Here is a 14,363-nt window from a genome sequence, read left to right as displayed (position 1 = left end):
CAAAGGCACTTACAGTATGAAGTACAGAGATGTAAAATGATTAGGGATGGTATCGAGACGAGAAGAGACTTTCCTTGGTCTCGGTCTTGTCTTAAGTTCAAAAGGGTAATCTCGTTCTCAGTCTCGTCTTGTCTCTTGTACTAGGTGACTGTCTCGGTCTCGTCTCAAGGGTGGTGGTCTCGTTCTCATCTTGTCTGCAGAGAGGTGGTCTCATTCTCATCTGTCACAAATTCGAGATGAAACCGAGACAAGACCAAGACTGGTCTCGTGCTCGATACCATCCCTAGTTTCGATTAACAATACATACGTATGTATCGTGCCTACATCCAGCATTCACACCACAACACTACTGTGTCACAGTGCCCAAGTGGTAAAGTGTTCAGTTCGGCTTACATTCAGTAGGTTGGGGGTTCAACTCCCATGACCATCGGGAAAACAAAATTCGTTTTACCACTGTAGGTATTGTTTCTTTCATCTTACGTATTCTCTTTTTTGTACCGGGGTTTCTTCCATCACAAAGGTGGGATGGAGGTTTTTTCATAGGCCCTCGTCGACTCCCTTCACACATCATACTCTTTTCATCTTTTACAAACTACCAACCACAGCTAAACACTGTTTTCCCATGATATTCGTCAGACAACGAGCATTTTGCTTGCATTTACTGTCAGTGTTACTATGCCCATTGCCACTCCAGCAACGCAACCATGCTAAAATTATCCGGGATTTCATCTATCGTGTTTCCGTAATTGTGAATGGTATCTGGATATCATGTAATTCACATCCACCTGCTTCCTCAGATACCCCTTTCATGTATTCTTTCTACGGGGAACCCCATTTCCTATTGGGAGTACCTTTCGCATAGGTCCCACAGATCTCCCATAGTGTGTTTCTGGTAGAGTGCGTAAGATTCCTTTATGATTTATTTGGAACTGCCTTTCTAACTGCCATAGTACTCATCCTACAGAGGTGTGAACTGTACTTTCCCACACTTTTGGTGGTGTCTAGCTCTGACACTGAGCATCTCTCAGAAAAGTGGAAGACGAGGTTTCATCTGAGATTGACGCGATGTCTCTCTTATGACCATCACATGATACACCCTGTATAGTTCATTCTAATGAGTTCACATTTCATTTTTCCACACACTTTTCGTTTTTGATCGATTTTGCCAACTGTCCCAATTATCCTTACTGTGCATAATAACCCAAAACTCAAATAGTAGGGCAAATTTATTGTTTCTTGTCTTCTACCTCTGTATGTTATAGACTTGGTTTCCCTAACTTAACATGTATGAAGGTTCAATACAAAGTGCTTTTGTAATATTATTTATTGCCTTTATATTATTTTGCAATTAACATACGTTGTGCTTCTCTTGGGTTTTAGGTGACCTGTCATTATTTGTGTACTACATACCAAATTTCAACTTAGGACTCGAGATTACTACCAAGAATTACAAAAAGTTAAAAAAATGTGTAATATTTTCTATGTTATTGTTTTATCATGAGGAAATGAGAGAGGCATAACTTGAATACAACTGAGAATGCTAGAATATAATAACTTATTAAAATGTAAGGTAGATGTTTTTGAAATCATTCAAGAAGCATGCCATAACTTTTAGTGTGTCAAGTGACAGATTTCTTCTTTTCAGTAACGCTGCACGATATTGTTCATACAGAAAAGTCTTTGACTTTGGTGTTCGAGTACTTGGAGAAAGATCTAAAACAATACATGGATGATTGTGGAAACATACTTAACTTGTATAATGTAAAGGTAGGTGCCTCTTGTTCTTGAGTAATATACTTTTAACTATGAAATTATTCGCACAACTAATGGTGCCCACTTTTAGCACTTAATCTCTGTTTCCCTCTATCTTTCATCAAATCATGCTCCTTCATCAACAAGTTGGACAATATTTTGAAGTTAAAATATAATAAAGCAAATTAAATTACCATCACAACCACTACTTCACATTTTCTGTCACCGAAGGAAAAGAACCTGTGTAAAATTAGTTCCATGCAGTTCCTAAGAGGTGTGCCCACTAAGTTTGAATATCCTATGTTAATATTTAAATAAGAAAAATATATTCATTGTATACTATGCGGAATCCATAAATCTACATGTTCAGCATGACAAACACTCATTTCACACGGGCACGCCCGTAGCCAGGCAGGGGTCTAATTAGCAGCAAGTATTTAGAAAATTCTCTAGACTTTAGAAAGTTATTTCATAGGAGAGCTTATTTATCTGTAATCTTTACTTTGTTACTTTAATCTGTACCTTTGCTGCCTCTGTTGAGACCTTCAGTTTAGACAAAAGTCTGTGATTTTGACATCATCTATATTCCTTTCACATTGGCATGAAAGGTCAACAGCTCCGAAGTTTTGCTTTGGCCGGGGGTTGAATGAACTATGATTGAATATTGTGCATTTTTTCTTGTTTGATATGGAGTGTGTAGTAAGGGATGATGTCAGTAGCAGTCAATTGACAATTTTAAGAGATGTTTTAGAAGACATAGGAAAAACTGTAGTATATGTAAACTTCTAAATTTCATGGTTTGTATTAAGTTACCCCCTCCAAACACACACACACAATTTACCTCCATGAAATATTGTTAAACTTAGGAAAAATGGACTTTGTTTACAAAGTTCCACCCTGATACTCCCCCTCCCCTCCCCCCCTGGTGATACATTCTAGCTACGGGCCTGATCTCACAAAATGCATTATTGCAATTTCAGCAGTGAAAGGGTTAAGACTGACTCACTGATGTTCCTACTCTTGCAAGACAATCACCCATGTAGTCAGTTTGTGGAGAATAAACTTTCATTTCACCTAAAATATTCTATTAGATTTCTGCAATCTTTTTAGCACTAAGACAAAAGTTATATTTTCATTTCCCTGTATTGGAAGTAGTGGAGAATAAAAACACTTTATAATCCTTTTCCAGGATGCAATTATGCCCCCTACTATTTGTTGCATGATAGTTTTATGAAAGCAAGTTTGGAGATGTCTATTTAGTACTGTATAAAAATATTGAATTTGTATATCTAGAATTAAGAGTTGATGGATGCATACATGTTTCAATATACTTAAGTATTTGTGTTCATAGTGTTTTTAAGGAAAATAAACTTCCAAAAATAAAATACTGATTTTTTTTTTCAAAATCTTTTTTCCACATTGAATGACACCTAAATCCACAATATTTTTCTTCATGTTTTTATCATTTAGTAAATGCTCTTATCATTGCGTAGTGATTATATTGTGCATGTGTAGAATATACTTTAGGAAACTGGCCTGTCTTAATCAAAATAAAAATATTCTCTGTACTCTACATAGATAAAGGATTGGAATATAATTTTGTGCATCTCTTTTTGTTGACCCACATTACTAAACATATTAACTAAATATGAGTAGGTACATTGTCAGGTAAAATAGTGTTATTCTAGTAAATTCCTTAATTTACATGAACTGTCCATGTACATTACAAAGAAAGTTGTGGGAAGATCTGCTTTTGATATAAAACTTGCATATAATGCAAAGAGCTTCTTTGTGATGGGTAAGGTAAATTGACACTTGACACCTTCCCAACACATTATTTTCTATTTAACATTCAATATTAACTTAACTGTATTCCACAATAAGTACTGAAGTGAAACATGAAAGAAAACCTTTCTTTTTTTAAAAAAAACTTACGCTTATGCAAGGTCCAATTTTGTGTTTTGGTTGCTTGTACAATAGGATTTGGTAAAGGATTAAACTTTAAAAGTTCACCTTCCCACACTGTATTAGTCCAGATATTTGCAATAGTTTTATGATTACATAAGCCTATTAAACTATTGTGAATATCTAAACAGGGAAAGTAAACCACAAAGATTCACATGAATGCTCAGGAGAGAATTTTAAGCATATGAAATGTTTCACATTTTGGAATATTGTGCTTGTTGATTTCTCACTCTAGGACTGGATATTTTAGTTGTAACATGTCTTTTCCCCCTCTTCTAGTTGTTCCTGTTGCAGCTCCTACGTGGACTTGCATATTGTCATAAGCGAAGAATCTTGCACAGAGATCTAAAACCACAAAATTTGTTAATAAACGATAAAGGTGAACTGAAGGTATGTGTGTCTTAAGCATGTTATGCTGTGATTTTACCAAAAGTTGTTAATGCATATTTCTTTTTTGAATTTTAGTGAGATGTTTAAATATTATTTTGTGAATGAACTTTGCATGATTAATTTTTTGAAGATATTTTTGTGATATCTGTAATCAAAACAATCCCCATGTTAAATATGCTTACAGCTTTTAATACCATTGAACTAAAACTATGAATTCTGAGCACATAGGGAAAGGGTAAACTTGAGTTGGTTAGGTATAAAATAATAGGGCTATTTGCAAAGATATGAATATTTCTTCAATACTACTATGTATGTTACATATAGTTGAAGACGTACATAGTCATTGAAAGTGCCTGACCTTAAGTATACATTTTGGATCTGAAATTTGTTCTAATTTTCTAGTAGCCATTCTTATTTTCTGATGTATTAGTTATTCATTGTCCTGTAACATTTTGTATAATCACACATTTTACATCATGTATTTTACAGAATCTGTATGTCAATTTCTTTCTTTGTTGGTTCCAGCTAGCAGACTTTGGTCTGGCTCGAGCAAAGTCGGTACCAACCAAAACGTATTCAAATGAAGTGGTAACGCTCTGGTACAGACCACCAGATGTCCTCCTTGGATCGACTGAATATTCAACTCCAATTGACATGTGGTATGTTCTACATGGACACACACATGCTGTATTTACTTGAATACCCTGCACCCCACAAATAAGGTGCACACCTGAATTTTGAAGAATGGCAGTTAGTGAATTTTTTTTTGTAGCTGATGCCATAACACACTTGTGTTAAAAATTTGCAATTTTTTATAAAAAATTCCCATGGTGGAAATTTTTTGCTGTCAGTTGTTATAAGCATCATTGTACATCATTACTGTCAGCAACCATCAAAATTCCTACAATAAAATATCTTATAAAATATCTTCCACCGTTAATTATCCATAATTAATTAAGTGCAAGATAGTATTTCATAATATATATAAAATGGGAGGTTGATTTCCAAACACATTGTAAAGTTATTTTTAAACACACCAAATGAGCTCTGAAATGTCACTTAAAGCATTTTTCCCATCCAAACTCCAACATGGTTGTTTGGCATCCAACTTGCAAGCTGCAGCACAATTCTAGAGGTCTTCTGTTGCTTTAGCAATGTTTAAGCTTTTCTCGGTAAAGGATCTCGGTGTTCCTTTCATTCTAATGTTGCTAACAGTTCAGGTACACAGCAAGATGGCAAAGAAGCTACTAGAATAAGTCACCTGCAACACATGAAGAAATCTTGTAGTCTCCCCCAATGCTTTCAGGTTAGCTGAATGGCCCATATTATTTCCTGAGATGTTTCAGTGTGCCAGCTGGCATGATCTTGTGAGTTTTCATGTGAAAATGTTGGGAAGGGATTGCTTTTTTTTGTTGTTCTGTGGTGAGCCTTCCAGTTACGGGCAAGAGAGGAATGAGATGAAACAGTCAACATGTACATGAGACTTACATCTGTAGCTTAATTCAATTGGAACACTTTATCATCTTGTACCCTAATTATAGTGCTCGCCACGAAAACAGTCCAGTCAAGGTCAGAGCTTCCCCGTGCCTCCTCCACACCCCTGGCCCTCCCCCACTTCTTCTAAGCTGCTTAGTCGACACTTCGCAGTTTGTACATATGCGATTGATTGTGTCTTCTGTGGTGTATTGTGTACGGATTATTTGGTTTTGCATTCATTATGAATGACATTGAGGGGCAGCTTCCTACGTGTGGTACAATAGCAGGTGGAAGTGATGGTTGTGTACGTGCCTGGTGAACGGACATTAAAAAACAATGTAAGGTAATCATTGGAAACATTTAAAAGATTTTCAGAAATCTTGCATATAACGAAGAATCAAGGAAAGAACATCAACTTTGCACAAGTACAAAAACTGATTGCAGAAGCTTGTGGGATATCTGAAAAGTCTGTACAATGTATCAGCAGTACTTTAACTTTGGCAGAGGCTCGAGGTGTGAACGTTGTCTTAGAGTCACCACTATTTTTGCATACAGCAGAGAAGCCATTGATCGTAATTCTAAAATGAATCTGCATTTGCTTTGCTGTAGTAGCAGCGGTCTTGACAAAGACCAGTGGCTTCTATGTTTCTTTTGCCAGCATTGTTCTTAAGAATTGTTTTCCCTTTTGTTTATTGTTGTTTTTGGTTTACATTTTATAACCACTTTCTTGAAGTGTAAACATAATATGGTAAGCCATTGGGCTTCCTTGAACAAGCCATGTTCATTTCAAATTACAAAACATGTTTGTTGGCTGTGGTAAAATCTTGCAAAAATGAAACATCGCCTCGGTGGCACAGTTCAATAAGTGGTCGAATTTTGATCACGCCACTGAAGTTCACTGGTTAGAGTCCCGGCCTTGTGTTCTTTGTGAGTGTCCATTCATTAATGTCTTCCAATCATTCATCCTCATTGTCACAATTGGTGAAAGGTGGCAGAAAGTTGGTGCTAAATAACACAAATACACAAAAATTAAGCCAATTGCAATAGTAGAATTCACTTTCAATGGCCTATTTTTATGGAAACCTATTAAAAGTTAATTGGTATTAACATACGTACATGTTTGTTTCATGTTTTCTTTATTTTCAACATCGCACCTCCTTAATTTGATTCCACATTCTCCCCAGCACCCCCTAGATGAATAATCCTGGTGCCACCACTGTTATAAAGAGAGAGAGGATTGTGATGATTCTTACTGTGGATGAAGTACAAATATGTGGACTTATTGGGAATAATTTTGTTCCCCCAGTAAGTAAATGTAGCTGGGCACACATCGCAGGCAGTGCTCAGATGAGCGCAAGATCGATGCGCAGCAAAATTTGTTCAAACAAAACATAAATTTAGCTGACATGTCACTATAAACATGCTGTATGCATTCTTAAAATTAATTTCAATGTTTTATTATAAACTTTCTCTCTGAAAATTTTTATGTGATGTTAGCCAGCGATGATATTTTACATTACATAACCCATAACTCGTGAGACATTTTACTTTTTTACTTCACATGCTTATACATTTTGTGTATAAAATATATACTGTAGGCATCTATGAACCTTAAGAATGTTTCACTATTTTTTCCAACCCTCTTGTCACTGCTTCCATTATTTTTTTAGTTTGAAGTAAAAAAAAAATCCTCGTGAATTTCATGTAAACATGTTTTTATTTTTTTCTGAATGGCCAAGAAAGTATTTCAGTGTAAAAAATACCTCAAATTGTTCTTTACATTAAGTACTATTTTCTATTTTTTTTTTTCTGAATTATTATTGAAAGTTGAAATTGTTGCTTATTGGCAACACTGTAGGTGGCCAGTGTGACCTTGACTGGACAGTTTTCGTGACGAGCTCTAAATGCTCGTGTGTACCATTCAGTTTCCATGAAACATGTCAGCATAACTTTTTGTTTGTCTGGTAGGAGGGGGTACATCCACATTTTCTACCACCTTTCTAGCAAGTGCACAGGGTTTTGAAGTAAATGCAGTGTGAGTAATCATAAGACTGTTAGAATATCTTTTCTCAAAATCAGTTTCCATATTTCAGAATATTTTGATTTTCAAGAATGATAATGTTTTCAGGATATTAGTTTTATAATAAACCTTTTACTTACAGTCTGTAACTTCATAATATTATCAAAGCTAAGTCAAGATTAACAAATTATAATTTCCACTATATTTGTATTTAGCAATTGCAATAAAAACTATTCCATGTCAATTCACCAATCAGCCAGGGTTTTGCTCAAAAGTATTTGTAGATTTTTGTATGTTATAGATCAGGGGTTTCCAACTGGCGGCCCGCGAAGCCAGTTTGCAAAATACATTAAATTTATTTATTTTTATTAAAATACGTTCTTTTATTTATTTTTATTAAAATACGTTCTTTTATTTACTGAAGGAACGGATGCTCTGTGAAGAAAGACAATATCACAGGTAGAATTGATTTTGCAGTCAATAATGGTAATCAGAAGAATCTAAAGTGACGTAAGTTTCTCTTCACACCATGCATTCCACCCCTTCGCTATGCGGAATGAACTCTGCCGCTTCCGCGAAGGCTTCACTCTTTGTGTTTAGAAACAAATCCAGTGCGGCGCTATAGAGGTCTGTTTTACTACGCACGAAGTACGAAGAGATTTCCAGTGTTCCAACTCGGATTGTACTGTGACTGATTGTTAAAGTTTGTGCAAATATCGAAATGAGCAATATCTCCAAAAAACGTAAGATTGAAAACTAAAATAGCTTCTGTCCAACTTGAATTGTGTGATTTGAAAGGCGATGTGTTCCTTCAAACTAGGCAAGAAAAGGGGCCAGAATTTTTCAAATACCTTTCAAAGGAATGCTTTCCAAACCTTCGTAGTTTTGGGCAAAGGATGACATCGATGTTCCGCAGCACATACACGTGTGAAAGTGTTTTTTTCTTCAATGAAGTTCATCAAGAACCGCTACAGAAGCAGACTGGCAGATTCATCACTGCTTCATCTGCTTCAAATACAGAAATTCAAATACAACTTTAATAAAAGAAGCAGATCGGGCTCAATTTTCACATTGAACACTTACTATGAAGGATTCTTATTTGTATGGTGTGTCTTTAATTTCTTTCAATTCATCAATAAGTATTGGGTTTCTGTGAAATAAATTGTAATTATACAATTTTGATTTGTAATTCCATTGTTTTATTGCCTCATTTTAGAAATTTAGGTCATGCGAAAGTACTACATTTTCAGTTCAGTACTTACAAATTTTTGTAATTTTTAATACCCCCCCAAAAAAAATGCGGCCCGCCTATCAACTGCTGGATATAATTTTGGCCCTCGGACCTTTTGAAGTTGGAAACCACTGTTATAGATAAAGTATTGGCTATCATTTATTAAAGAAATACATTTTTGGTGTAAAACTAATGAAAAATTTATGTTTTGCATAATTTCATTGGATAAGCAGAAGGGTGTCAATTTGGATCAGACTCTTGAAAAGTATTTGACAAGTATTTTGTGATTTGTTTTCTGATACTATTTTAGTTCATGCACAAGACTTTGTGGTGAATATATCTGTCAATCAAGTTTCCCCTATGTTCATTACTACTTCTCGTTTGTAGGGGTGTTGGGTGCATTTTCTATGAAATGGCATGTGGAAGGCCACTTTTTCCTGGATCGACAGTGGAAGAAGAATTGCATCTCATCTTCCGTGCACTTGGCACTCCAAACGAAGAAACATGGCCTGGAATAACTTCACATGCAGACTTCCAGGGATATGCCTTCCATCAGTACCAACCAGAACCACTCCAAAGCCGAGCTCCACGTTTGAATGGAGAAGGGCTTGACCTGCTCACAAAGTTCCTTTGTGTAAGTAGTGTATGTGTATGTACAGGGCTCGAAAAATTCCGGTTGCCAGGTTGCCATGGTGACTAAAAATTTCAGCCTGGCGACTGTGATCTTTTGCTGTAATATGTACGAAATTTTGATGATTCTAAGTTCAAATTGCAGTACAGCGTTAAGTTAGCAAATGATTTTTTTATCAACATTGTGAACATTCCATAGTGTCAGTAACAATTTCTTACCCTTTGTCCCCCAAACACCCCATTTCCTGCTTTCTCAAATAAGCGATGTTTTGAATACCTTGATGCTCAACATCTTATACAGTGTGTTACAAAAATTGCACAACCCAAACTTTGGAAATATATATCATGAAAACTGTAAGAGATATTTACACCTGGTTTTCTGCATTATAAAGCCTCATCAATCAAGATATTTTTCAATGCTTAAAATTTATCAGTTCACTCCAGACAGAAAATTATATAAATTAATAACTGATGGAAAGCAGCATTCAAATTTTTCCAGAAATGAACTTCTAAGTGAGAAAAAGATGTAAGAAATTATAGAAGGGTCATAATTAGAAATTTGATGACTGATGCCATGTCAGTCTGTCATTTGCGACCAATATTGGTCATGTGCAACATTTGATGAATTTTTGACTGGCGATTTTGTGGGTTGAGTGAAAAGTGCCATTTTTGGGACATATCTCCGTATGTGGCAAGACTAGCAGGTCGAAATATTGCCAACAGTCGCATGCAACATGTGTCTTAAGTATTGGCTATACATTTACGTGAAAAATCAAGATTTTGTGCCAAAATTTTACTCTTTGAGAGAATCCTAAGCCAAGCGTCAGGTTAACCTTGCAGCAGGTTTTATGTATCAATCCGCGCGGGAACTGAGCACAGAATCTTCCGTGCCAGTCTTGCCTCAACCGCCGAGCTGCTTACATCGCAGACACTGAGAAAATCTACAGTATTGCCAACCGCACAACACATCAAAACCCGCATGCATGTCAAGCGGAATATATTTGTGTTTCTTTTTGTCTCCTGAAACATAACATTTTAGAAGTACTTTCGGCGCATAAATTATTTTAAAAAATGTGTCATTACTTAATATAAATGCGAAATATCTTCGAAACATGAGAGTATTTTTCCCAGGGGGGCAAACAAGTCACATTTCCCCCTAAAGAGTGTAGTTCCCTAATAACATTGCTTAAATTTGAATTTATTGTGTTAATGCAATAATTAACATATTATTGTGGCTAAAATGAAATTATATGTGTGAAATACATAATTTTTGGTTGACTTTCATTTTCCAGGGAGGGAACGGCCCCCTTGCCCCTCCTTCCGGATGCCCATGAGCATGTGTGTATATTTCGAGCACGCAAAAATAAAAATAAACAAAGATATAAGTAAACAACGACAGGCCCTCTTGAATTTAATGACAAATTATTGTTTTTGGTTTATAAAAAAATACGTTTATGAAAACCTTTGTTACTGTAAGACACACGCACTTCAAGTTATACCAGCAAAAAAAAAGTATGATTTGTTATTGTGGATATATACAATCAGGTGCATTGTCTGCTGCTATTATTCTGGTTACAATTTATGAATCACTTCACTAAACCAGGATTCAAATCTTGGTCTGTCCATTTCTTGCTAATCATCCATCCCTTTCCTTGCACGGAACAGTAAATATATGCGCCTTCAACAAAGACGTCATTGCCGTCAGTAGGTGAAACAATAAGCCTCCCCCTTCCCCTCTCCCTTTCTCGTCGGTTTCTTCAGCCCTGGCGGTGGTTTTGCATGGTGATATATATATAATAAAAAAATCAATATAACGCCCACGCCCCTCCCAGAGTTAAAGCACGTCTGGTCCAAATAATAAACATGTTTCTTCTCACGGTGATATCTTTTAATACTGGGGACATTCTTTTGTAGTCAAACAACAAACAATCGTTTCCTCTTCCTAAACTCAAACCGCAAATCATTCAACACCCGGGATACAGTTCGTGGGCCCATTGACGGCAAATCACCTCACGGCCTGTTTTACTTTGATCTTGTTTCCGTAAGGAGGATTATGCATTTTAAACAACTTGCTTGATTTGAAGAGCTTTTCCCTTCGGATGAAGCCCACAATAACACTCGCTGAACAGGAAACCTTGCTTGATTCAGCTATTCTCGCCGCTGTATAGCACGATTATTAATCACAATAAACATAGGGTTAAAATAGTGGGATGTGCAACACTGGTTTCACGGATTCCACGCGCTCTGCAACGTATTCAGTCTTGCTCGACTCGCACTTGGGCTTCAGGGATTCCTGAGCTCAATACAAACTCCAGTTGGCGAATCTGCGGATCCAAGTTCGTCTGCACAGTGATTGCAACCGATCAAGTCCACACCTGCTAATGGATGTATTATTTTGTCTGTATTTTACAAATCAAATAACTGTGTTCTTGCAAGTATGCAGTTGTGTCGGAATAGAACCCGTCTCAGTGGAACTATATTCTTGCGCGCACGTTTGGATCTACATATGCGAAAACCTGCTGCAAGGTTAACCTGACGCTTGGCTTAGGTTGCCCCTGGTTACATTGTTCTCTTCGCTCACTTTCACCACTACTGTGCCTGTTTTTTTAATTGATTCAGCATGGCGTATTCATTGGAGCAATGCGTGTGCATTGCTGAAGAGTATTTTACTACTCATTCTTACTCATGTGCAATAGGTTTTTCCAATAAAAATTCCCTCCTGCTGTATCTCACAAAGCAATGGTTTTACAACCAGTCAAACACAAACAAATGATCCCACAAATTGTTTAAGAGTTCGTATTTATTGTTGAAAATCAGTTCTCAGATGTTTTCAGCAAATTAACAATGTATTTGAAAATAATGTAATTGCTCTTATTTAGATAGATCCTAACATAAATTTATGAACCCAGTGATAGCCTACAGGATTAGTTTAGTGCATAAAACACGGTGTAAATATCTCTTACGATTTTCATGATATACATTTTCACATTTTCAAAGTTTGGATTGTGCAACTTTTGAATCATACTGTAGTATGCACAATTGGTAGTAGGTGGTTTCCTGGTGCCTGATTTTCAGATCTGGTACCTAGCTTTGAAGAAAATTTTTCGAGCACTGTGTATGTATATATATTGTAGAAAAATGACATTATTTGATTGGAGAGAGAATCTGTCGCAATAAACCATTTTTCTAAATTAGGATTATTCATCATGCTGATTGCCAGGACGGGTGATTGCCATTTTAAACTGTAAACTGGTCTTTGATATTAATGCTCATATTGACTGGTTTTTTTTTGCCTTGAAAATTATTCTTGAATTTTATCTGGTTCATAGAGTAGCTTACCCTGTATGATGCTGTAATATTGTGTTTTAAGTATTTACACTTTGTATGAGTATTTTTTTTAGTTTTAAATGTAAGTGCAAAGTACTACAGTCAACTTTCGATACAACGACCTTTCACAGTTCCTGGAAAAAAGGTCGTTATTTTGAAGGGGTCGCTATTGTTATTTGCACCAATTTTCAGCTTAAAGGGAGCTCAAACGGACACAAAGATGCCTAGGAAACGGTAAGATCATTTATCCTGGTAGTTATACAACCTGTTATGCACATGATGCATGTTGTAAGAAGGAAAATAGAACATGTAAACGTTTTCACAAAAAAGGATTTAAAATAATGTTACTTTCTTTCAATTGTGCACAGTCGTTGCTCTTCCAGGAAATTCTTACGATTCTAGTTCATGAGAAGCCCGTTTGCACTGAGACCTATGGAAAGGAAAACGATCTCTTGCGAATTGCAAGCGAAACTCTAAGAATCTTGACACCAGTCACACTGGTGCCAGCAAAAGTCGGGAGATAATCGGGCTGAATGAATGGTGGATTTTATACAGGTCAACCTTTCTAGGCACCAGCAAAAAAAAAAAAAAAAAAAAAAAAGGTGGGGTTGTAAATTTCATTCTGGTTCGGCTGTGAAAATACATACATGAATGCAAACATGTCCATTTCGGACATTTTTATTAGCTATTAGAAGAAAAGTAAACAAAGGTGACAGTGTGTTATACAATTACAAGTTAAGACTCTTGAAGCAAATGCACCAAAATATTATTCTAAAAGTAATTAAAAGTTTTCCATATAATGAAGGCACTAAAAAGTAAACTCACCATTCACAAAAATATCAAAGTATTTTCCAAAAATTATCAACTTATTTTTCGGAAAAATTCATTTATTTTTTTTTTTTTCGAATTTTTCAACGTATTTTTGAAAATGAATTGAAATTGTACAACTTATGTGGGCTTAAAAAGGAACTATTTGTTCCAAAATTCTTTGTCAAAGTCTCTCCGACTCACAGAAAAAACAATCGAATGTAGAAAACACACATCGAAGAAACTTACAAAATATTTTTAAAATGTACAAATCTCAATTTTTTCTCGTACTCTTACGAGATATATGTAAGAAAAGACATACTGACTCAAACATAAAGAACCGAATGTAGTCACTTTTCAATATCGTTATTTTGATAACTCTGATATTTCATATGGGTACTGCAATGGTTTCTGCATACAAATAATTTGCATTCCGAACAGCATACAGTGGTTTTATTCTTCTTATTTCTGCCAAATTCATGGTTTGCATGCTGTGATTTAAGGTAGGAAACGTCCCACGCCCGGTACTGAGTGCCGCCAAAGGGGGACCAGTCACTTGAGGGGTGTGTAATCAACTGAAAGAAGGACAGAAAAAAGGGGCCAATGCCTCGGATGTTTTCAGGGAAATAGTGAAGATAAGTTACCTGGTGCTTTCCCGACCATTATTGCTCTGGTAGGGAAAATAATTCAAAATTTAAAAAAAGGCGAGTTACGGAAAGGACCTGAATTCTTCATTTATCACATTGCTCCTCTGACATTGCTGTG

General features: G+C 36.0%; 1 protein-coding gene across 1 annotated transcript in view; it reads left to right on the top strand.

The window, feature by feature from the left end:
- LOC145983758 (cyclin-dependent kinase 17-like) overlaps positions 1-14,363 on the top strand; it is a 147,236-nt gene that overhangs the window by 129,521 nt on the left and 3,352 nt on the right. The window contains exons 7-10 of the mRNA XM_083116807.1: positions 1,646-1,767; positions 3,997-4,107; positions 4,633-4,766; positions 9,222-9,468. Of these exons, the coding sequence (XP_082972933.1) occupies positions 1,646-1,767; positions 3,997-4,107; positions 4,633-4,766; positions 9,222-9,468 (614 nt within the window). The remainder of the gene's footprint in view (positions 1-1,645; positions 1,768-3,996; positions 4,108-4,632; positions 4,767-9,221; positions 9,469-14,363) is intronic.

This window comes from Lepisma saccharinum, chromosome 2 (genome assembly GCF_977018435.1).
Source record: "Lepisma saccharinum chromosome 2, izLepSacc3.1, whole genome shotgun sequence".
NCBI lineage: Eukaryota > Metazoa > Arthropoda > Insecta > Zygentoma > Lepismatidae > Lepisma > Lepisma saccharinum.
Note: the sequence above shows the minus strand (reverse complement) of the source record. Positions and strands in the feature narration are given on the sequence as shown.